This window comes from Mastigoproctus giganteus, chromosome 5, assembly GCF_048544385.1.
Source record: "Mastigoproctus giganteus isolate SK-2022 chromosome 5, ASM4854438v1, whole genome shotgun sequence".
Taxonomy (NCBI): Eukaryota; Metazoa; Arthropoda; class Arachnida; order Uropygi; family Thelyphonidae; genus Mastigoproctus; species Mastigoproctus giganteus.
This window is the reverse complement of record NC_143579.1, coordinates 125,734,326-125,759,752: the sequence shown is the minus strand read 5'-3', so window position 1 is coordinate 125,759,752 and position 25,427 is coordinate 125,734,326. Positions and strand designations below refer to the sequence as shown.

The window sequence follows — 25,427 nt, the reverse complement described above, 5'->3', positions numbered from 1 at the left end:
CCAATTTTACATTATACCTTACGCTATCTAGTTCCAGATATACGTTGTACTATACTGTTACGATCACAGTTTTAAATTAGTTATATCCTTACTAAAAAGTAAAATTCCTTAGCTAAAAACAAAAAAATATATATGCCCAACAAGTGATTGGAACCTTGAGAGATATTTATTACAATTGAAGACTACTACTCCACTGACCTGATAGTTACATGTTGCAATATTCCAGCTACCAGTTACATGCTGCAATATGCCAAAATGCCAATACAATAGCAGCACGAATATTAAGTCATAATTTACAAAATCACTAGCTATATTTAAAAATAAGCTAAAGAATGTCACTAAGTCTATCAAACTATGTGTCGAACACAATTTAATATGATAATTAATTAAAAAGATGGTACAATTTTTTTTTTTAAACTTATCCATTCCCACGAGCTCAAAATTCTTTGACCATCACTCATTCACTTATACTCTCATACCAGGAGTTAGAAGTTATAAATGATTTTCCAGAACTAGGTGATATAAATTCAAATTATGAGAAAGAAATTTTGACTAGAGTTTTCTTTTAGCCAGCAAGTTGTAAATTACTGGAATAAGTTGCTCCCATGGAATAGGGAAATTCAAGTGTTGGAATCAGAACCCATGTAAGAAGAGCATCATGTAGGTAATTTGTTTTATTTTTTTTAACCATTTTTTTTTATTTCAGTTTCTTACTTTTTTTGGCTGGTAGCCAAAAAACAATGGCTTTCTTACACCATTTGTAATATTTGAAAAAATCTATGATCACAATTATATTCTGTACATTCGTTTTCAGTTCCTCCAATGTGTGAGAATTATTTTTATACACTTTTCTTTCAACAAAGGGCATAAAAAGCCCAATAACACATAGTCAAAATATATATATAATTTTTTTTTATTTAAATTTTTTTAATATCATTTAGATACATAAGAAGTAAAATATGCACGTTTGAATTTTCAAGAACCTGACAGATTTTTAAATTGAAAAATAGAAACGTCTAAGAAGAGTGACGCTTCTGTTTGATGTCGATGTTTTTTATAATTTTAACCAAGATTTCAATTGCCTGTAATTTTTTATATTAAAATTTTTAAACCATGCTATGTATTTTACACCTTTGATTTAAAAAAATATATATACAGTTGAACCCCGCTTAACGCTGATAATTCATTCCATAAAAACAGAGGGCTAAGTGAATCCATGCTAAGCGAGCGCCGCATTCCCATAAGGTAACATATGTATAGCAGGCCCCTGTTATAACGCAGTTTGCTTTACGCTGATTCGCTATAATGCTGTTCTTATATTATATAACCCGTATCTGACTATAAAGCTGTCACAGATCACTATAACGCTCTTTTACAGATTGCATTTTTGGCATATTAAATGAAATCGTTTCATTTGATGGAGTCGATAGCTTGAAAATGAATAGCAAAACACCATTAAAACGTTTCCCACGCCGACTTGAAAAATTTTCCCACACTCAGTGAAATTTTCTTGCATGCTAATTTAATTGCAGTACAGTGACTTGTTACGTAGTTCCGAGATCTAACATTTTAAAAAATGATCAAGTATATTGCTTGTAATACTTGCGTTATATGCATTTATCCAAAGTCTAGCCATCACTCAGTACCGCATTAGACATCGTGCGAAACGGACAGTTTACTTGAACATTGTATCATAATTAATGCAACCAAAGCAGTTACATTTTCCAAGAGTTAATAATGGCCGATAATGAAAAAGCAACAACGTCTGAGCGCAGTACGAAAACTATAAATGTAAGAAAAAGACTGAATTTGAAAATTAAATTAGACGTTTTGAAGGGAATCGATTCCAGTCAAAGACAAGCGGATGTGTGCCATAATTTAGGACTTGCAAATTTAACTGTAAGAACCATTATAAAAAAAAAAATAAATAATTAATTTTAGCAGCAGGAAAGATAGCTGTTCCACTGCAAGCAACTAGGGCTAGGCCGGCTATTAGGATTGAAATGGAAAGACTAACTAAGGTCCTTGAGGTTGTCACAGACATTCTCTCAGATATGCCAGACAAGCTGTACTTGCTACCTGGGAGTCTAAAACACTGATGGAACTGATATTTGGGTGACACTCAAGTCAAGTGGACCCAATTTCAGCGAAGTCCGGATGGTCTGTGACAGCCAAATCCTCTGCTTGCACCTTCACAATGGTGGGACTGTTAGTAATCCTGGGTATAACCTCCATGCACAAGTACATGGTGGGTGACCACCCAGGTGTGAACCAACGTAAGCAGGGGTTGAGGTGTGGCGCCCACACCACATGGAGGAATGCCACCCCTCTATGTTACCAGGCAGTACTAGGTGGTAGATGACTCTCATCAACCGGTGAAATACCACCACTTTGCTTATTGGAGGCTTGAAGTGGTGGAACCATGTTTAGTCTCTAGAGTTAAGTTCCAGTCAACCCTTCCCTATCTCTTCCATCATGCAGTATGATTGATGACTTTTGAGATTATGATGAACGTCGTGGCGAGATCCAATATTCCTTACATTTCGAGGGTACATCTCTAAAACGGTGTTCGCAGGCCAGTTTGTTTGTTTGTTTGTTTGTTTGTTTTATGGCGCATTAGCATCTAAGGCTATAATGAGCCAAGTCATAAAGATGTAGAATATAAAATTTAAATTATTTGTATATTAATTTAAAAGAATATACGATTTAAAATGTTCATGTAGTATAAAACGATAAAAATATTTTAGATTGAATTATTTAGATTAATAAGTTGTAAAAACTTAAAAATAGCTGACATATTGTCATTGTCATTTAAAACCTGTCTGAGTGTATAAGGTTCAGACAGATGGCTAAAACATAAACGGCGGTCATTATAAAAGGACGGACATTCAATTAAAATATGACGGACTGTAAAAATCGTGTCACAATTTCTACACATAGGACTATCGTCTGCCCTCAGCAGACAGCAATGTGTCAAGTGACCATGTCCTATGCGGAGCCAAGATAGAACAACTTCCTCTTTTCGGTTCCTGCGCAGACTAGACTGCCAATGTTCAATTACAGGCTTAATCTCATATAACTTGTTTGTAGTCAGTCCATGCCAAGAGTGTTGCCATTGGGATATCAGTTTCTTTCGAATTACTTGCCTGTAGTCTGTATAGGGGACTGACAGGCAAGAGTTAAATAGGTTCGCTGATTTGGCTGCAGAGTCTGCCAAATCATTTCCTGAGATCCCAATGTGGCCTGGGATCCAGCAGAAACGAATCACAGGCCAGTCGCTAGTTAGTACACCGGACCGAACCTATTGGTAACTCTCTAGGAGGCTTCTGGATCAGCTAGTGTATAATCTTGCTACCTCTACTCTGCCAGATAGTGACTGGAGGGAGTCCGAGTAGTGTGTATGCGGGGAGCATTGTCGAGACCATGTTATGTCAAGGATCTGGGTATATTCTTACCACATGTACGCCATATCTAAAAATTTCATTACTTCATACGGAATGTCCCACCCACTTTTTCTTACTATTGAATACACCATGAATTGTCAAACTAATAGAGCAAGCTTATCTGCAAAAACATCTAAACCTCCCAAGGACTTCCTAATTCATTTTATAAATATACGTGGTCTCAATTCTAATCTCAACGATGTCCATTTCCACTTGCAGTCTGCCAAACCCCATGTACTTTTTCTGACAGAATCTCACTTATCGGTTGATTCAACTACTGCTCATCTCAGATGCCCAAATTATTCGCTGTATGATTCCTTTTGCCTCGGTGGTACTTGTGCATATGTCCGTTCTGATATTCCCTGTCAGAGACTTGGCAATTTGGAATCTCCTCTCTTTGATCCTCTCTGGCTTAAAATCTCTCTACCTCATTGTGTCAAATTCATCTCTTGTCTCTACCGTTCCCCCAACTCCACTAATCACTTGGAGCTCTTTGACTTCCTCTCTTTGCAACTTGACTTTCTCCAGTCCAACTTTCCTAACAGTGAGGTAATTTTCCTTGATGATTTTAACGTTCACAACTCCAGCTGGCTTCCGTTTTCTAGTCATGCCGACCCAGCAGGTCGAAATGCTGAGGCTTTTGCAATTACTAATGACCTAGCACAGATTGTTCATTTACCTACGAGAATACTGGACAATCCTAATCATACAGCCAATACGCTTGATCTTTTTCTCACAAACAACCCTTCTAAGTACACGGGCGAAGTGAGAGGTCCTTTAAGCACTTCAGATCACAACTTGGTGATTGTCTCTTCTCCAATGAAACCTTTATCTCATGGCTATTCCCAACCTCGTGTTGTTTGATATTACAAGAATGCAAAATGGGATGACCTGCAAGACTTCTTTTCTTCTTTTTCTTGGTCGGATTACTGTTTCAAAACTTCTGATATCAATGTTTGCTCAGATCGTGTCAGTGAAATTATTCTTGTAGGAATGGAATCCTTTATCCCACACTCCACTTTAAAATCTCATCCTTTATCTAAACCTTGGTTTTCCAATAAATGTGCTAAGGCTGTTCAAGAGAAGAATGTTGCATATCATAATTGGCTTGTTTCTAATTCTTCAGTTTCATTTTCTGCCTACACCAAAGCTCGCAACAATTGTAAAGCAGTTATTAATCAGTCCAAACTAGAGTTTGAACAGGCTAAGAGTAGAAAACTTGCTTCTTGCCCTAATGGTAGCCGAGCATTCTGGTCTCTTGCCAAAGCTATTGGCCGCAACTTTTGCCCATCTCTGCTCCCAGCTCTGTCCAAACCAGATGGTTCTGTTGTCACTTCAGCCAAGGATAAAGCTGACCTGCTAGCATCCCATTTTTCTTCCAGCTCATGTATTAATGATCTTGGTAAAACACCTCCCACCATTCCCAACACGCTCCATTCAATGCCTCCTGTGGTCTTCCGTCAAAAGGATATCAGAAGGATTTTGATGAATCTTGATGCTAAGAAAGCTCCAGGTCCTGATGGTATTTCTCCACTTGTTCTCAAAACCTGTGCTCCTGAACTTACTCCTATTCTTTTTTCACTTTCTTATTCCAAAGGTGTTTTTCCTTCTGCTTGGAAATTTGCTCATATTCAGCCAGTTCCTAAAAAGGGTGACAAATCCTTCCCATCCAATTATCGTCCCATTGCAATTACTTCTACTCTTTCTAAAGTAATGGAGAAATCAATTATCCGCCAACTCTTAAACTACCTAGAAACCTTCCGTCTGATCAACAATCGCAAGTATGGATTCCGTCAGTGTCGATTCACTGGTGATATTCTGGCTTATGTTACCCATTAATGGACTAATTCAATGGAAAGGTTCGGCGAAACTTTCAAAAAAGAACTTTTTAAAATTATTGAAGAGGGATATTATGTGTTATACTTCTCAGCAAGTTTTTAACATAGATGAAGCAGGACCTTTGTGGAAACACAAGTAGTTGCTCTTGACATCTCAAAGGCTTTTGATCGTGTTTGGCATAAAGGTCTTCTAAACAAGCTTCCATCTTATGGTTTGCCAACTGTTTTTAGTAATTGGTTATCCAGTTTTCTCTCTGATCGCTCACTGAGGGTGATGGTAGATGGCTCTCTGTCTTCTAACTTCTCCACTAATGCCGGTGTCCCCCAAGGTTCAGTTCTTTTCCCCAATCTTTTCCTCTTGTATATCAATGACCTTCCTTCCGTTGACTGGAAATCCTATCCATAGTTTTGCCGATGATAGCACATTGCATTCCACTTTCCATTTTGAGAAACCTTGTCCTGCTCAATCAGCTTCAACTTCTCGAAAATCTGCTACCAATTCCTTAAATGCCGATCTTCAGGTAATTCTCCAGTGGAGCAAAGACAACTTAGTTGGTTTCAACCCTTCTAAAACTCAGTCTTGTTTTATATCTCACAAAAAAGGATTCTTCTGCTCCTATGCTTATCTTTAGTGACACTCCGATTTCTAGGCAAAATGATATATATCTTTTGGGGATTTCCCTGACTTCTAATCTCTCTTGGCACAAGCACATTACAAATATTGCTTCCTCTGCATCAAAAAACTTGGTTTTCTCTTTCGCTCTCGGCGTTACTTTTCTTCCAAACAGCTGCTCACTCTGTATAAATCGCAAATCCGCCCTGCCATGGAATATTGTTCCCACATCTGGGGTGGTGCCCCCAAAACCTCTTTCAGGCTTCTTGATTCCATTCAGAAGAGGGCCGTTAGGTTAATTAATAATTCATCTCTAACAGAGTCTCTCCACTCTCTTTCTCATAGACATACTGTTTCTGCTGCATGCCTCTTCAACAGATACTTCCATGGGCACTGTTCTTCTGAATTGGCTTCTATAATTCCTGCTCTCTCTTTCAAAACAGTCCGAACACGTGCTGCCTCCAGCCAACATTCATTTACTGTCCAACTTCAAACCCACAGAACCAACTTTTCATCTTCCTCATTTATTCATTCAACTGCCGTTTTCTGGAACAACCTTCCTTCATACGTATTTCCTGAAAATTACAATCTACAGAAGTTCAAGTCCAGTGTCAACAAATATCTTCTTTCGTCTTCTCAACCTCCAACCCACGCACGGTACTAAGTACTATAGGTTCTAATACCTCTAGTGTTTGGGGTTCACATAAAAAAAAAAAAAAAAAAAAACTAATTTTATTGAAGATAATATCGAATGCAGAATTCAGTTAAGTTAAATATTATTAGAAAAAAGGAGAGAGAGATTAGCCAATATGATGATCTGAAGAAAACTCACCTAAAAAAAAAAAAAAAAAATGTGGAACCATTTAAAACTAGTAAGGGCTGGTTGAATAGATTTAAAATCCAGGGAGAAGCCGCAAGTGCAAAAGGAGCCGAAACTTTCAAAAAAGAACTTTTTTAAAATTATTGAAGAGGGATATTATGTGTTATACTTCTCAGCAAGTTTTTAACATAGATGAAGCAGGACCTTTGTGGAAACAAATGCCTAAAAGAAGTTTCATATTGAAAGAAGAAAAAAGCATGCCAAGTTTCAAAGCGGCGGAGGATTGATTGACTTTATTGTTGGGTGGTAATGTTGCGGGGGATTTTAAATTAATACCCTTCTTCTTTTTCTTCAAGAGGAGTGTTTCCCTTTACAATGGGTTTCCTCAGCCTACAAGTTATTTCTTGTTAGGAATTTTTTCCCACAATAAAGTGCGATTCAAGGTGTCTTGGTCGGTTAAGCCTCGGGCTGTCATGCACTCCCGTACTCCATCCATCCATGTCCTCCTAGGTCTTCTCCTTCTTCCAGGAGATATCCATTCCAGGATAGCCTTTGGATATCTGTTTTCTTGCATCCGTTTTACATGTCCATACCATGTTAGACGCTTTTCTCTGATGGTGTCAATAATAATCTTTTTCACTTCCATTTTTTCCCTTATGTCTTCATTCTGTTTTCTGTCTCTTCTAGAAGTTCCTGCTGAGCATCTCCAAGAATCCATTTCTGTGGAGAGCAATTTGTTTTTCGCTTGCCTATTCAATGTCCAGGTTTCTGCTCCATACTCCTTTTAGTTTATTTGGAAGAGGGCCAAAGTTCAACCCAAAATTGACACATTTTTCATAATTAAATTCATGATTTTAATTGGAATTGTAAGTTTAATTTTGATACGTAAGTAGTTACCAGATAATTATATACGTATGTAATGCAGAATATTTTATATGTACAAATATTTGAATATTAAATATTTTGACCGATATTTGTGAATCTTTTCACTACCGTTTATTATTGATTAGGAAATATCCGATGGCACCGACCGCAACTCACAAATACAGGTGACCCCCTTAACGCTGATAATTCGTTCCGTAAAAACAGAGCGCTAAGTGTTCAAGTAAACTGTCCGTTTCTCACGATGTCTAATACGGTACTGAGTGATGACTAGACTTCGAATAAATGCATATAATGCAAATATTACAAGCAATATACTTGATCATTTTTTAAAATGTTAGATCTCGGAATTTGCGTGGGAAAATTTCTCAAGTCGGCATGGGAAACGTTTTAATGCTGTTTTGCTATTCATTTTCAAGCTATCGACTCCATCAAATGAAACGATTTCGTTAAATATGCCAAAAATGCAATCTGTAAAAGAGGGTTATAGTGATCTGTGACAGCGTTATAGTCCGATACGGGTTATAATATAAGAACAGCTTTATAGCAAATTAACCCCGTTATAACCGTGTTATAACGGGGACCTGCTGTGCATATGTTACCTTATGGGAATGTGGCACTCACTTAGCGCAGATTCACTTGGCGCTCTGTTTTTACGGAACAAATTATCAGCATTAAGCGGGGTCACCTGTATATATATTTTTTTAAATCAAAGGTGTAAAATACATAGCATGGTTTAAAAATTTTAATATAAAAAATTACAGGCAATTAAAATCTATTAATAAAAGATAAAATATTGGCACTGTCTAACCAGAATTCATAACAAAAAAAAAAAAATGAGCACCTGTAAGGTACCCCACAACAGTTTTTGCTACAAATTTGGTGCCACCACTGCAACATTAAGTTCGTTCATTTAACGTGAATATTTAACAGCCCTTTGTGTAAAAATACAAGTTTTACCAGTAATATTTTTGGTGATAGCAGTAAACACTGATTGACATCAAGTTTTTTTTTTTTTTGCTTAATAATGTGAGTTTTCAGTTTTAATGAGGATTGCTACTTGTTTTATGAAAACTAATCTTGAAATTGTTGATTTATTTGTAAATGGGGATATTTTTCTCAAAATTTGACTTTGACACTGACATATGACTTTGAAATAAAGTGCTGGTTAAATATAAGCAGACATACAGTCAGGAAAATTTAATATTTCTTCATGAATAAATTGCTAATGATGAGATATTGCAAGTATAATGCAACAATCACTGTTCTACATGTGCATTGTTGACACCAAAATGATGTTGCAAGAATTGTGGATGGTTATCGAAATAATAGAAATTAGCCCTTTAAGGCTATGTGAATTTTAAATGATCCTGTATTTTTGTTTTTTTTTTTTTGTATCTTACCTTTATCTGTTTACCAGCATCAATAATTTTCTTCAAATCACCTTCTAAGCTCTCTTTTGTATGCAAAAATTTCTTTTCTCCAGGCCATAACAGTAGACCAGAGAAAGTATCAAGCATGCTGTGCAATCCACTTGCTAACAAAGATTTCATTGCTAACTGAAAAGAAAAATTAAAATCTGTTATAACAATTAGCGATTTTAGTAGTTTTGGTATTATTGTTAGTAAAGGCAAACTACGCAAGAAAATAAGGATTACGGGGAAGGATCGAATCCAAGTGATTCTAATCCTTTAAGATACTAAGCTGTTTTTGCAAACAACTCATTTTCTGAAAACATAAGAAAAATGCTACAAAAAATAAACTTTATTTGTCAGGCATACACGTTTGTGGAATAGCTTTGCTAACTTCAGCAATTAAGTAGAAATATTGTTACATTTTTAGTAACACTAATGCAATTAATTTATCTTTGATAACTAACTACTCAAGGTATGTACACATCTTGTGAAAAAAAATTTGGATTCTTTCAGATTATCATAATGGTAATAAAAGCATGTGAAGCAAGAAAGCAAGCGTATGAGCTTACATAGTAATCAGCCAAAAAAAAAAAAAAAAAAAAAAAAAATTCACACAACCATTCCCTCTAAATGTTTGTCCAGTTCCTCCTTGAATTTATTTGAGCTATCAACTACAACAACAGATGGAAGTTCGTTCCAGCAATTAACCGCCCGCCTAGCTAAAGTCAAATTTCCGCACATCGTTTTTACAACTGACTTTCCTCAATTTAAATTTATGCCCCCTTAGGTTCTTAATCTGAGCAAGTGGAAGAATGCTATCAGAATTCAGCATGCTCAACCCATTCAAGGCTTTAAACACTTCATTCAGATCACCTCGCAGGTGCCTAGTCTCCAGCCGCTGCAATTTGCAGAACTTAAACCTCTCTCTCCCTCCCTCTCTTAGATCTTGTTGCCCTTCTCTGTGCACACTCAAGCATATCTATATCCTTCCTAAAATTGGGCCTCCAGACCTGTACACAGTACTCAAGGCATGGCCTGACCATTGCCTTATACAGAGGGACAATCACCTCCTTTTCCCTGCTAGCAAAATTCTGTATATCACTGACAAAACCCCATGATATGCTCTTGCAGCCTGTCTGCATTTCTCTGAAAACTTCATATCTGACAGCACAATTACTCCCAGGTCTTTTTCATTTTCTACCACCCTGAGTGTAGTACCACACAGTTGGTACATTCCTCTGGGGGTTAATTCTACCCACATGCAGTACTTTGCATTTACCAATGTAAAACTTCAGTTGCCACTTTCCCATGACCAAAATTTTTAGATCCTGTTACAGTAGCACACTGCCATTACTCTCACTAACAACCATGCCAACCTTTGTATCATCTGCAAACTTCGACACTAAGTCTGATATACCTTTATCAATATCATTGATAAATATACAAAACAAGAGTGGGCCTAACACCGAACCCTATGGAACTCCACTAATAACATTAATCCACAAAGAGCAGTGCCCATTGATTACCACCCTCTGTCTTCTCTCACTCAACCACCCTTTTATCCATTGTAGCAACTTACCCTTAATATCATTCTGCTCCAATTTGTACAGTAGTGTTCCATTCGCAACAGTGTCAAAAGCTTTCCTGAAATCCAAGTATATGATATCAAAATTATTTTTTGAATCCAGTTCCTTTGTAAACACATCTTAGTATCCAATCAAATTGTCAGACAAGACTTTCCTTTAACAAACCCATGCTGTGTCTGAATTATTGCTCCAGTCTTGTCTAGATGATCCTGCAATGCATCTTTAACCAGTGACTCCATTGTTTTACCCAGAAGAGAAGTCAAACTAACTGGTCTGTAATTAATCGTGTCACCCTTCGATCCTCCTTTGTGAATTTGGGATACATTGGCACACCTCCAGTATATGGGTACCCTCTCCTGAGTCCAAGGATGTACATTTAGGCCTAAACCTTGAACAATATTTCTTAGTCAGTATGAAAGTAGCTTCCACGATTAATTTCCTGAATGCTTCCCACTTGGAATTTGTGTTTAGCCTTGATGGTAGTTACATCTTTAAGTAAATCCCACATCAGTACACTATGATCACTGATCCCTGCCACTTAGTGGTTCCTTTATCTGCAAATTCTTAATACAGTAATACCTCAACTTACGCTATCCCGACTTACGCGAACTCGGAGTTACGCGATTCTTGATTTTTTCATTTGGTGTATATCTAAAATTAGTTTACCAGTGATTTGGAAGTCAAATCATAAAGCTTGGGTGACAGCTTCCATTTTTGAGGACTGGTTTGGTCACCATTTCATACCCGAAGTCGAACGTTATTGCAAGTCTAAAGAGATTCCATTTAAAGTGATGCTGCTTATTAACAATGCATCTGGTCACCCTCCTGCCACCCTAATTAATTTCGACCCATGTGTGAAAGTTGTGTTTTTGCCTCCAAACACAACCAGCTTGCTTCAACATGGACCAGGGAATCATAAAAACATTCAAGGCTTACTACATGAGGTGTTCGTTTGCACGTCTGAATGAAGCTATGAGACAAAATAGTGAGATATCTGTTAAAGACTTTTGGAAACAATTCAATCTTTTAGATGCTGTAAGAATCATTGAAGAACCTTGGGATGAAATTCACTAAAAAACATTGAATGGTGTCTGGAAGTAACTTTGTCCATTTTTTTTTTTCAAAACCGAGACGAAAACAACGCCAGAAACTGATCATGTCGGTCATGCGATAGGAGAAGTTGTTAATCTTGCCAGGCAATTAGATTTGGAAGTCAATGGTGATGATGTCAACTAGCTGTTGGATTCACATAGTCAGGAGCTGACAATGAATGAGCTCACAGAGATGAGTGAGCAAAACATCACTGAAGTATCCTACACTTCAGACCCAGTTCCACCAGAAAAGCACATGACAATTGGAAGCTTGACAGAAGGTCTCAGCTCAATTGAAGAATGCGTTATAGCTACAAAGCAAGGAATAAAAAAATTATTAGCTTGCTACGAAGAAATTCTGCGTGAAAAAAAGAAGGCGCTGTGTCGTCAGACGAATTTGTTAGATTTTATGAAGCCATCGACATCAAAATAACTTTTTTACGTAACTCATTTATTTTTTAATACATATTTTGTATTAATATGCATAAAGAACTGCAATTTTATTAAATATTTTTCTTCTAAATTAGTGTTTTTGTTAGTCCTTGATCCCAATTAAACAAAATTTATATGTATTTATATGCAAAGTTGTATCCCGACTAACGCGAATTCAACTTAAGCGATTTTCGTCGGACCCACCTATCGCGTAACTTCGGGGTATTACTGTACACAAATGATCATTGCTGATAACCAGATCAAGAGTATTATCCTCTCTGGTTACCTCTTGAACATGCTGCTGCAGAAAACAATCATTCAATAAATCCACAAAAGTCTTCCTAGTGTACAAGTGACCAACCCACAAGTTCCAGTCAATATTTGGGAAGTTAAAATCCCCCATTATAAGACATTCTGATTTACTAGCCCACTCTATTTCTCTGTACAACTGTTCACTGTACTCATTAGGCCTATAACACACTTCTACTCTTATTTTTGCTTTTCCAGTGCTTATGTCACATTGCACTGTCCATCTGTGTCACCTGGATGCACTTCCTTTGATTTTATATTTTTCTTAATCAACAGCATAACTCCACCTCCCTTCCTATTCTGTCTATCCTTTCTGTACAGATTGTACTCCCCAAATTCCAATTCTGCATTCCTAATATCTGTGTGAGACCACATCTCTGATATCCCAACTATCTGCCTTTGATGACTTGACCAACATTTCAAATGCATCAAATTTATTTACTATTCTTCTAGCAATGGTATACATGCACCTATTCTTATTCTTAGTTACCCTAACACATCCCATATATTTATTTGTTTCATGATGACTGCCATCAGTACCTGAAACCCCCAGCACCCCTTGCACCAAGCCGCTGCTTATTCTAATAGAAGTAGTGCAAGAATCACCTTCACCTCTGCTGCGGCTACTTTTAACTTTTTAATCTGTGAATCCCTTTCAAGCTAGCAGTTTTCCGACCCACCTAACACTGTCTTGAGAGCATCAGCAAATATTCTTGCACTCTTTCTATTAAGCGTATCCCATCCCTGTAGAAGCAGGTTCTCCTGTTAACAAGCACAGACCACGCTGAAAAAAATTCTACCCCATGAGTCTTGCACAATTCGTCCAGGGCCGAATTGATTGACAAGGCTCTCATCATGTACTCCCCCTATCGTGTCTGGGCAAATTGCAGACACTTTCAAATTTAACCCTTACTCATGACTTTTTTCAACATTGACCTGTACTTGTTAAATAAATCGGCAGATCTCCTACTCTTAATGTCATCGGTGCTAACATGTACAACAATATCAACCTCTGTGCCCTTAAAAGATGATATTTGCTTCACAACATCATCAACTTTTGCCCCTGGCAGACATACCCTGGTCCTATTCTATCTATCCTTTTTACACAATATATTACCTGTCTCCCTGACAACAGCCACCAACAATAACTAACTCCTGTGGGACCAGTGCATACTGCCTTGGAGATTGTTGCTGTGCTGCCTGATGCACAATAGTGAACTCTGGCATTCAGTCGGGCATCTGAGAGCTTGACGGGCCCCTCGTATTAGTTTCTTCGAGGGCTTCCACCCTACACCTCAAGCTCTCATAGACACCCATCAGAACGCTGAGTTGATGCCTCAAATGCCTGGATTGCTTTTGTCACATTTAAATATGAAAACAGTAATAAATTTAATACTAATGATGAACTTAAGCACACGCATTCTGTAACTTTCGTTAACAAGTGTGCAGTGATGTTGAGAAGAAGCCATCAGTTATGGACAAATTTGAAAGCGTCTGGAATTTTGGTAAGGCACATTAAGAGTTAGTTTAAGATTACAACAGTGGTGTAACTAGGTTTTTGTGCCCTTAGGCAAGAAATCATTTTGGGCCCCTTATTTTTATTAAAATATATTTTAATTAGGTATAATATAAAAAAATGCTGAATCATTTTAATAACATAAATATGTATTTCATACAAATATTTTTATTTTACAAATATCTATAATTTTACAAACATCACAAACATGAAAATTAATATTACAATATGAAAACTGGGGTTTTTTGGATAAAATTGTAAAATTTGAAAACCGGTTTTTAAATTAAAAAAAAAAAAAACAGGTTTTAGTTACTAGAATTAATATGTAAAAATTAATTAATTAATTATTTAATTAAAAATGTTAACATTTTGACTTGAAATCACCTTGGGCACAAGGATATTATAGTAAAACTAATCTTCATGAGTCAGGAGAATGTCTAACATGCAAATTCACAAAGGCATTCTATTATGCTATTCTATGTGGCATCACACAGACTGACCGATGACATCAGCTGTGTTGCTCACGTGCACCCCCACTAGACCAGACCAGACCAGTTTAGTCCTACGTACTGTGCAGTACACAATGTGCCGCGACAGCTCCATTCACTTGAGTTTGATCACAAGCAGGAATAGGAAGTTTATGTTATTGCTTGTTATTATTCTTGTTTTAGTTAGTAAAAACAAAAACAATGGAAGTAAATATATCAATGTCTATTCTAATAATATAACATTCTTTCATTATTAAATATTATTGTCATTGATAAAAATATTTAAAATGTTTCATTTGATTTTTAGACCAAAATGAATGTTGCAAATAAGCCGGAGGTTTGGGGTAATTTCAAAAAGGTTGGAAAAGGCAAGGCATGCTGCAATCATTGTAATAAAATGTTGAGCTGCAAAGAATCATCTATAAGCAATCTCCATAATCATCTGAAAGCAGTTCATAAAATAATAATTGACAAGAAAGCAGAAACGATCGACAAGCAAGAAACACCTGGACTCTCCTCCTGCCCACAAAAACAAGCCACTATTTTTAATTTTGTAAAAAGGAGCAGTTAAGAAGAAATTATAGCAAAACTTTCTACAATGGATGGATTGTCCATTAATAGCATTACAACAAGCTCGTTCACATGAGTCTTTGCAACAACGAGGATATTCATTATCAAAAACCAACACTCGAGTAATGGATCTCATTCATACATTTTATGACAGTGTCAGATGTGAAACTATAAATGATTTGGATTGTATTAAGAAGGGGAAAAAATTTTCTATAACTTTAAATGAGTGGACTAGCAAAAGAAATCACCAATATTTGAATATCAACGTACACCATTTTGCGTAAGATTTTAATTTGGGCTTAGTTCCAATAGCTAGTTCCTGAGATGCTAAGAAAACATTAGAATTAGTTTCTGAGAAGCTAAAAATTTTTAACTTGGATCTAGCAACCAATATAGTTGCAGTGACAAATAATGGTGCCACTGTTATGAAAAAATTTGGCCAATTATCATCTATAATTAATCAACTATGCTATTCGCATTCCATACACTTAGCAGATACTGATGTGTTATATAAAAATAAAGAAATTGCTGAAACCGATGTATATGTTTCAAGTAAGGAATCGGAAGATGACGTAGAGTGTGAAGATGACTATGGCGAGAATTTTTTAAATTCTCTTGATCTAGATAACAACTGTGGATTCCCTATGTTGTCTGACAATTACAAACAATCAATTTCCCAAATTAGAAAAATTTGCAAATTTTTAGAAAATCTCCTGTAAGCAATAACATCCTTCAGAATTATGTAAAACAAGAAAAAGGAAAGGAATTAAGTAGCAATCAGCCAAAAATTCTTGACTGCCAAATGAGATAGAATAGTTTAGAGGCCATGATTGAAAGATTTATAACATTAAAAGAACGTGTTGTTTTAGCTTTGAATGATATTGGTGTTTCTCATATGTGGAATGAAGCTCAATATCCTAAAATCATGGAGCTTCTTAAAGTGCTGGGACCAGTACATCTAGCAGCTGAGATCTTAGGGCGGCAAGATGCCAATTTATTAACAAGTGAAGGCATATTTCAATTTCTGTTAAATCAACTAAAAAAACTGAAGACTGAAATTAGTTCCAAATGCTTTAGAAGTACAAATTCAAGAAAGAAGACAAATTGAATCAATAACCCTTTTGCTATATTTGCAAAATCCACAAAACATTTCAACAAAGAAATCTAGTGTATTTTCACTAGTTTCAAAACTCGATATTATTAAGTTATCTGGAAAAATATTGTCTAGAATATATCCAAATTCTTGTATGGAAACAGATTCTGATGATGAATATATTGGAAACGGAGAAACTATTAATAAGGCAATGCTCAAAAAAACCGTGAAAAAATCAATTCATAGGTTTATTGAGGAACCTGAAGGAATAATATCAAATCCCAAGACACTGAAGGCTGAATTTTCAGTATTTGAGGCAACCAATAAAAGAACAAGGAATTTAGATTTATTATTTGAGGCCCTGAAAACGATAAATGAAGTTCAGTAGCTAGTGAGAGAGTATTTTCTATTTCAGGCAATTTTGTATCTAGAATAAGAACAAGATTAAGTAATCGTTCAGTGGACATTTTATGTTTTTTGAAATCATATTTCCTGAAGAAAAATACTAAATGAAATAAAAATTTATAATTATATTTTGTATGGATTTTAGTTATTTTAGTTTTTTTTTATTTGGTTTTGTATGGAACATATTTTATTTTATTATATTTTTGTAGTTTCTTATTTTAAAATTTTTCAGTTTATTTAATATTTATGGAACATAAATATTAAATAAACTGAAAAATTTTAAAATAAGTATAAATACTTTCTTATTGTTTTAATTATATGTATATATATATATATATATTTTTTTTTTTTTGTAAAAATTCGAAAACCGGTTTAACCGGTTTTTTTTAAAATACCAGAATTTGAAAACCGTTTTTTTCAAAATTCGGTTTTTGTATAAACCATAGATACTACTTATTAAATACAATTTGTCAAACATAAAAAAAATTATTATACTATAACTAATAAATTTACGAAAAAAGTTAAAATGTTACTTTTTGCACTTTTTACATTTGCAAAATCATTAATAATATCTTTTAAATCCACTTTACTGGCATATTTATGCTCAATAGCCAAGATTGCACAGTCCCTTACATATACTTTTCAGTTTAGGTAAGAGAAAAAAAGTCACAATGGACTAGGGGTGGCAAAGTAGCATGCAAATTCACACACAGGGATTTTTTTTTTTGGCCAGAAACTGACAAACAGAGTGCACTGGAGCATTGTCTTGATGGAGCCTCCAACCATCCATCCACAATTTTTAGGTTTTCCCTTCGAATTTTAGCATGCTGCCTTGTCAAAACTTCAATGTAGTATGTTTAATTGGAAGTTTGATTTGGTAGAACATATTCATCCATAATGATTCCTTTAATAGCGAAGAAAAGACTAAACATTGTTTGTTTGTTTTTTTTTTCTCACATTCTTGCTATTTTTGGGTCTGAGTGAATTGTTTTGTCTTCCTTTGACAGTTAATGGGTCATACTGGAACAGCCAACTTTCTCATTCTTTGAGCTTCATTCAAAATTTTTGGCACAATCTTGGTACACAATTTTCTCATGCCAAAATTTTCAGCTAACATTGGTCTAATTGTTTCTTTGTCCATATTGAGTTTTGATGCAACCATTCTAATGCTTAAACAACAGTCCATTTTAATCAATATCCTTACACATTCTACATTTTCATAGGTTTTCTTGGATACTAGACAGCCTGGTTGTTCATCATCTTCCACATTCTCTTGCTTCTAAAACTTGCTTTATGCCAATCAAACATGCAGGCTCTTGACATAGTATCTTCCCTATAAATATAACTCTCAGTTATGGCTTATGTCAAATTTATTAAGCCATAACTTTCAGTTATGGCTTATGTCTTTAGTTCTGCTAAAAATTTAGCATTAGCATTAGTAGAGGCATATGATGCAAGAAAGCAAACTTATGCAGCATCAGCAAAGAAAAAAAAACCTTCCCATTTAACCCTCTTTATCATTCCAAATACCTGTCCAGCTCAGCCTTAAATTTATTTAGGCTATCAACTTCCACAACAAAGGATGGACGTCTGTTCCACCAACCAACTACCCGCTGGCTAAAGGCAAACTTCCGCACATCTATCCTACATCTGTCTTTCCTCAATTTGAATTTATGCCCTCTCAGGTGATTATTCTGAGCAAGACACAGAATCCCATCAGCATTGAGCATGATCAACCATTCAAGGCTTTATACACCTTCTTGGTATCAACTTCCACATTCTCTTCCAAAACTTTCTTTATGCCAATCAAACATGCAGGTTCTTGACATAGTATCTTCCCAATTCATATCTAGGAAATATCCTATTCAATTAATCAAACAAACTATTATCACAGTCCAAAATAATATCAACAACCCACCCAAACGCATGTCCAATAATAATCCACGTATTATCCTCCCTTACCATAGTAATTTTGCCAACCAATTCCGCCATTTATTCAAAAGTACTGATATCACCCTTACATTCTCATCTTACAATAAACTAGGTTCATTATTCAACTCATATAAAGATACACAAAATTACCACATTAGTGACAAATAATATCATCTACTTAATAAAATGCCAAGATAACTGTAACGCTTGCTACATTGGTATCACCCACAAAATACGGTTCTACCAAGACATCAAACACACGTGCGTACTACCAGTACAATAGCTTTAGGATGGGACAGTCCAATACCGAATTAGCAACACATTTTCAATCCCACAACCACACCCCCTTAGTAGATTCAGCCATTCCTATTATCAAATTAAAATCCAGTTTTAAAATTTTCCAATATGAAGCCCTAGTTATAGAATGGTTTCACCGCCATTCCACTCTGCGAGTATTAAATTCCAAACTACTCTATAACATAGCACCGGTCGGGAATCTCATGCACCTGAGATTCCCACGTGTATCCAGGAGCATCACGGAAACCTAGTCATCTTAAATACACACGTTTACTCTCATTTTGCCATTGCCAACTGAAGACGTGTAAAACGAAAGCTACCTGTTATGACTATTGGCCTTCTGTTTCCAACCGTATAACTAAAATCGTTTCAAATTTCAACATTGACAACCAAGGACGAAGATGTGCACTGCTACTTCCTTGCGCACATTTTAATTCTGTTTCTAAATCCTAACTTATTCTTGCTAACTTAAATTTAAAATTATCATCCAATTTATTCTAACATCAATGCAGATTATAAAAAGGTGAGTATCATAATAAATTAAATTAAGCTACGCTATTATATTGTGGCTTTATATACCTCAATCAGATCACCTTGCAGGTGTCTAGTCTCCAGATGCTGTAATTTGCAAAACTTAAGCCTTTCTTCGTAAGAGCAACCCTTTGTTCTATTCACTAATCTTGTTGTCCTTCTCTGTACTCGTTCCAACAGCCCTACATCCTTCTTAAAATGAGGCCTCCAGACCTGTATACAGTACTCAAGGTGTGGCCTGACCATTGCCTTATACAAGGGGATAATCACCTCCTTATCCCTGATAGAAAAAAATTCCTGTATATCATTGACAAAACACCATGACCTACCCTTGCAGACCGTCTGCACTGTTCAGAAAACGTTGTATCTGCCTGTACAATTATCCCCAGGTCCTTTTCATTCTCTACCACTGTCAGTGTAGTACCACAGAGTTGATACGTTACTCTGGGGTTACTGCTTCCCACATGTAGTACTTTACATTTGTCAATGTTAAATTTCATTTGCCACCTCTCAGCCCATCTGCTCAACTTTTCTAGATCCTGTTGCAGCAGTGTACTGTCATTAGTGTCCTTAACAACCCTGCCAACCTTCGTATCGTCTGCAAAACTTAGACATTAAGCTTGATATACCATCATCAATATCATTTATAAATACAGAAAACAACAATGGACCCAACACTGAACCTTGAGGGACTCCACTAATAACATTAGTCCATGATGAGCAGTGTCCATTGATTACCACACTGTCTTCTCCCACTCAACCATCCCTTTATCCATAGCAGCAATTTGCCTCCAATGCCACACTGCTCCAATATGTGTAGCAGACTTCCATGTGCAACAGTATCAAAAGCCTTTCTAAGATCCAAATATATGATATCAAAGTTATTCCCTGCATCCAGTTCCTTTGTAACCACATCATAGTATCCAATCAAATTGGTCAGGCAAGACTTTCCCTTAACCATGCTGTATCCAAGCTAAAACTGAATTCTTGTCTAGATGATCCTGCAGTGCTTCTTTAACCAGTGCCTCAATTAATTTTTCTGGAACAGAAGTTAAACTAACAGGTCTGTAATTACTTGTGTTGCCCTTTGATCCTCCTTTGTGAATTGGGGTCACATCTGCACATCTCCAGTCCATGGGTACCTCCTGAGTCCAAAGAAGCTCTCATAATTATGGCTAAGGATTTTCTTACTTCCTTTGCTGCCTCCTTTAATATAACTGGATGGATCTCATCCACCCCGGGTGCCTTTTTTATGTTTATCTTCAACAATTTCTCCTGATTTGAGGTTCATTCGTTGTTCAATTCTTTGTCTGTCATTTTTTTGGCAAACTGCGAAACACAAGGTAATGAAACCTCTCTCACTGCAAAATTAATAAGTGTGTTGGTAAGTGACTTCGAAGACAACTAGGGAATGGTTCAAGTTCAACTGTTATGCCTTTGTTTCACAGATGCTGCTTGGTGTGTGTAGGGACTGCATGCACAGTCTTGTTATTTAATATCCACACCTCATATTACACAATTTCATACTTCGGAGAACCTTTTAGGGCTCTGATCAGCAATTAGCTGAAAACACAAAAACTTCTGAAAGGGAGTTGTTCTTCCGTACCTTCTTATAATTTTGATGTAGAGCTTTGTGAACTGAATGTATAATAAGGACTCTAGCTTTTCTATACATAACTACTCATACTTTGATACTAAAGTATCTTAATTAAGAAATGCTGCTGAATATATATCACAGTCCACTGACTTCTGCAAGCAGCATACCAAACAGAATTCTAAGCAAAAAAAAAAAAGTGCTCATGCGTAATTTTGAAATATTATGTTCTGAAAAGTTTTGTGCACTGACAAACAGAAGTGACTATTAGTTTCACATTTGTATTTATGATTATAATGCTTTTTTCCTGTCAGAATTAATAAAAATGTTTCCACAAAGTTTCTACCTGCACACACACAATATATAAGCAAAAATATGTGCAAATGCACCATTTTCAAAATTCCTGCTCTTCATGATTTTCTGCGGGAAAAATTTAAGTGCCTGTTGGTTTCATGATTGTGTTTTATTTTTTCTGTTTTTTTTCATTTTCACAATAAATGACATTTTTTGTTTTTTTTAAATAACATGCAAAAAATATAGATTTTTTTTAAATTGAATGTTACATAAAACCAGTACTGCAATCTAATAAAATGAAATTATAAGCAAAGATGATATACTGGTATCATTATCATCAGCCATTTTCAATCTACAGCAGGATGAGGGCATCGCCAGCAACTTTCGAGTTCCTTCGATTTTGTGCAATGACCATCCATTTACTACCCATGAACTTGTGAATTTCATCTGTCCATTTCTGCTGTTGTCTTCCAGGTTTTCTTTTAGCTCCTCTTAAGGTACCATTCTGTTATTTTCTTAGTCCATTTGTCATCATGTCTTCAAGCTGTGTCCTGCCCAAGTCCATTTCAGTTCTTTAGTTTTGATAAGAATGTCCTTTACTTGAATTTGTTGCCTAATCCATGTGTTTCTCTTTTTATCTAACAGTCCGATTCCTAATATAATTCATTCCATTCTTTGCTGTGTAGTTTTTCAGCTTCTCTTCACATTCTTTTGGTGAGTGCCAAAGGTTCACTTCCATAAGTCATGGTGGGGACTATATTATTTTATGTTGGTTCATTATTTTATGTTTCAGACAAAATGGTATATTGCTCCTAAATATGTGACAATATTTCCTCAATGCTATCCATCCAAAATTTATTCTTCTCTTGACTTCGAGCCATTTATCATTGTTACAGCTAATGACTTGTCCAAGATAAGTATATGAATCCACCTTTTCAATTTCTATTCCTTCATCGAATATATCCCTTTCTGTGACATACTTCTTCATCATTACCTTTGTTTTAGCCATATTCATCTTTAGCCTGAAATCCTTACTACACCCACATAACTGATTAAGGTTTCCGATAATTCTTCGGGATCATGGTTTAGGATCACAATGTCATCTGCAAATCATAAATGGTTTAGATACTCTCCATTCATATTGACGCGACCATTCTAATCTTCTGAAAGCTTCCTAAAGTGCAGCAATAAACAACTTTGTTGATCCTGTGTCTCCTTGGGGTTGAATTTTTCTCAGCCTGGTCTGTGCTTCTTAACAGGAGAGACTGCTTCTACAGGGATGGGATATACTTAAATAGAAAGGGGTGCAAGTAAATTTGCTGATGCTATCGAGGCAGTGTTAGGTGGGTCGGAAAACTGCTAGCTTGGGGGGGATACATGGACTAATAGATTAACAGTAGCCGCTTGCAGAGTTAAAAGTGATTCTTGAACTGCTTCTATTGGAATGATCAATAGCCTGCAAAACAAGATGCAGGGTATTACAGAGACTGCTGGGAGTAATTGCAGTACAAGTAAACGCATGGGTTGTGTTAGGGTAGCTGAGAATAGGAACATTTGCATGTATACTTGCATATACACCAATGCTAGGAGTTTTCTAAATAAATTTGATGAATTTGAGGTGTTGGTCAAAACATCAAAGACGTGTCACACAGATATAAGGAATGCAGAACTGGAATTTGGGGATACAATGTGTACAGGAAGGATAGACAGGATAGGAAGGGAGGAGGAGTTACACTATTAGTTAAGAAACACAAAATCCAAGGAGGTGCAGCCAATCAACATCGCTGGACAGTGCAGTGTCGAGTATGTTTGGTGTGACATAGGCACTGGGGATCAAAATTGGGAGTAGGAATGTGTTATAGGGCTAATGACTCTGATGAGTATAATAAAAAAACTGTACAGAGAAATAGAGTTGGCCAGTAAATCAGAGTATCTTATAATGGGGGATTTTAATTTCTCGGATATTGACTGGAAATTGTGGGTTGGTCATTCACACTAGCAAGGCTTTTATGGATTTATTGGATGATTGTTTTCTATATCAGCATGTTCAGTAGGCAACTAGAGAGTGGGCAGGAGAGGCAGTGCATAGCACACGCTTCTTGATTAGAACGGGGTTCGAGCCCGTGACCACCAAATATGGAGGATGCGGAAAGGTCAAGGAATGACCACCACATATCCCCGGAGCAATATGGCTTTAGTTGCTAATGCTCCTAAAAACCAAACAACAACAACAACAACAACAACAACAACATTATCAGTAGTGATTCTTCATGCATTAAGAATCTGCAGATAAAGAAACCACTATGTGCCAGTGATCACAGTGTGCTGAAATGGGATTTACACAAAGAGGCAACTACCATCAGGGGCAATGAGAAGAGTTTTTCTATCGTAAAGGCGACTATGGAGGTCTGAGACAGTATTTAAATTCTATACGGTGGAACCAACTGATGACATTACCAACAGCAAATTCAAAATGGGAGGCATTCAAAGAATTAATCTTGGAGGTACTAGGCTTTACATACTAACTACGAAATATTTTTCAAGGTTTAGGCCTAAATGGATGTCAGATGAACTAATGAGACATATGGCAGAGAAGAAAAATGCATGGGATACATATAAATTAATGGGTGACATGGAAGCCTATGATAGATTTGGACTCTTCCATGTCCACTTTCTGTTCACCCTTTTCTTGAAAAAAGTGTTCATTACTGACATTCTTCCAGATTCCACAAATTCAAGTCTTTCACCTCTTTTATTTCTTTCACCTCTTTTATTTCTTTCACCAATTCCAAAATTTCCTATAGTTTCCCTTTCTGCACTGTTTTGTCTCTTTCCAACCTTAGCATTGAAGACCCCATAATGATGGTGTAGTGGGATTTCTGCTCATCTCTTAGTCTCTGAATTTCAGTGTACATTTCTGCAACCTCCATCTTCATGGCTTGATGTTGTGCATAAATCATTATAACCTTTAGTTTTATCTCTTAGAAATCCTGAGAAGTAGTCTTGGCACGCTTAGTGTGTTCTTTTTTATATATCTTTATGGACCAGAAAGCCAACTCCACCTTCACTCTTTTCCCTGTTTCAATTGGTGTACAGCAGATTTCCACTTGATAAACTTAAGTGATTCTTTCTTCTTCTTGTTTCAATCAAACCAAAGGATTCATGGGATTGGTTATATTTCAATTCACATTTTCTAATTCCTTTTCCAGCTCTAATATTCTATCTTCACCGATGAGCAATCTTACATTGTAACAGGCCAAGTTCAGTTTCCATGCATGGCAACTTGGTCACACCCAGAGGTTCTTAGCAGGGCTCACAATACCGGTCAAAATCTTAATACCGGTATTTCGGTATTTTTAATTTATGAAACCGGGATACCGGTATTCTAAAAAAAAACATTTTTCTCAATAAATTTTGATGACAATTAGGTGCAATAAAGTAAGGAAAAAACAAGTAATTACTTGAATTCATGTTTTAAATCAAACTATTATTACAATAATAAATATTCTAGCAAAAATTATTAAACAAAAATTATTAAACATTCTAAAAACAAAAAAATAAGCATCCACACTACCTGTCTGAATAAAGTGAGCTCTTAAGAAACTGAATAGTGTTATCGTTTAAACCGGATCTAATTTTGGTACAAATTTAATTAGCAGCAGAAAACGTCCTTTTGGATTCTGTGCTGCTTGATGCTTTGTACTGAGATAGTTATTGTTAGCTTGTTATTTGGTTTTTAGGAGCATTGGCAACTAAGGCCATATTGCTCCAGGATATGCGGTGGTCATTCCCTGACCTTTCCATATCCTCCGTATTTGGTGGTCACGGGCTCGAACCCCGGTCTAATCCAGAAGTGTGTGCTATGCACTGCCACTTCTGCCCATCTGGCTACGGAGGCGCCATTGAGATAATTGTAGACGAGTTGCACTTCAACCCCCCCCCCCAAACCTTATTTCATCATCTTCAAAAAATCTTATTTCCTTTTTATCAAAAATAAAAAATATTTCATTTTTGACTTTTTATGGCACTATATCCGTATTAACAAAAGAAAGGGACTGACGGTTAAGCTTGGTGAGGAAACCAAATCTAAGTTTGGGGGTGGGGGGGTGGGGGGTTATTTATTTATTTTTATTTCCCTGAACTTAGTATTTCCGTCAGTGCCTATTGTTATGATTTTTGGACAGCAGCTCCCATCAAGCACCAAGCCCCACAAGCTATCTGACTGCCTTAAAAAATGAGAATTTCCAGGAGCTGAGGGATATCCCCCCCCCCCAAACA

At 36.2% G+C, this 25,427-nt stretch overlaps 1 protein-coding gene across 1 annotated transcript in view; it reads right to left on the bottom strand.

Annotated features, from left to right (window-relative positions):
* Positions 1–25,427, bottom strand: part of HPS1 (Hermansky-Pudlak syndrome 1 protein) — a 455,504-nt gene that overhangs the window by 149,410 nt on the left and 280,667 nt on the right. The window contains exon 11 of the mRNA XM_090374645.1: positions 9,000–9,155. Coding sequence (XP_090230771.1) covers positions 9,000–9,155 — 156 coding nt within the window. The remainder of the gene's footprint in view (positions 1–8,999; positions 9,156–25,427) is intronic.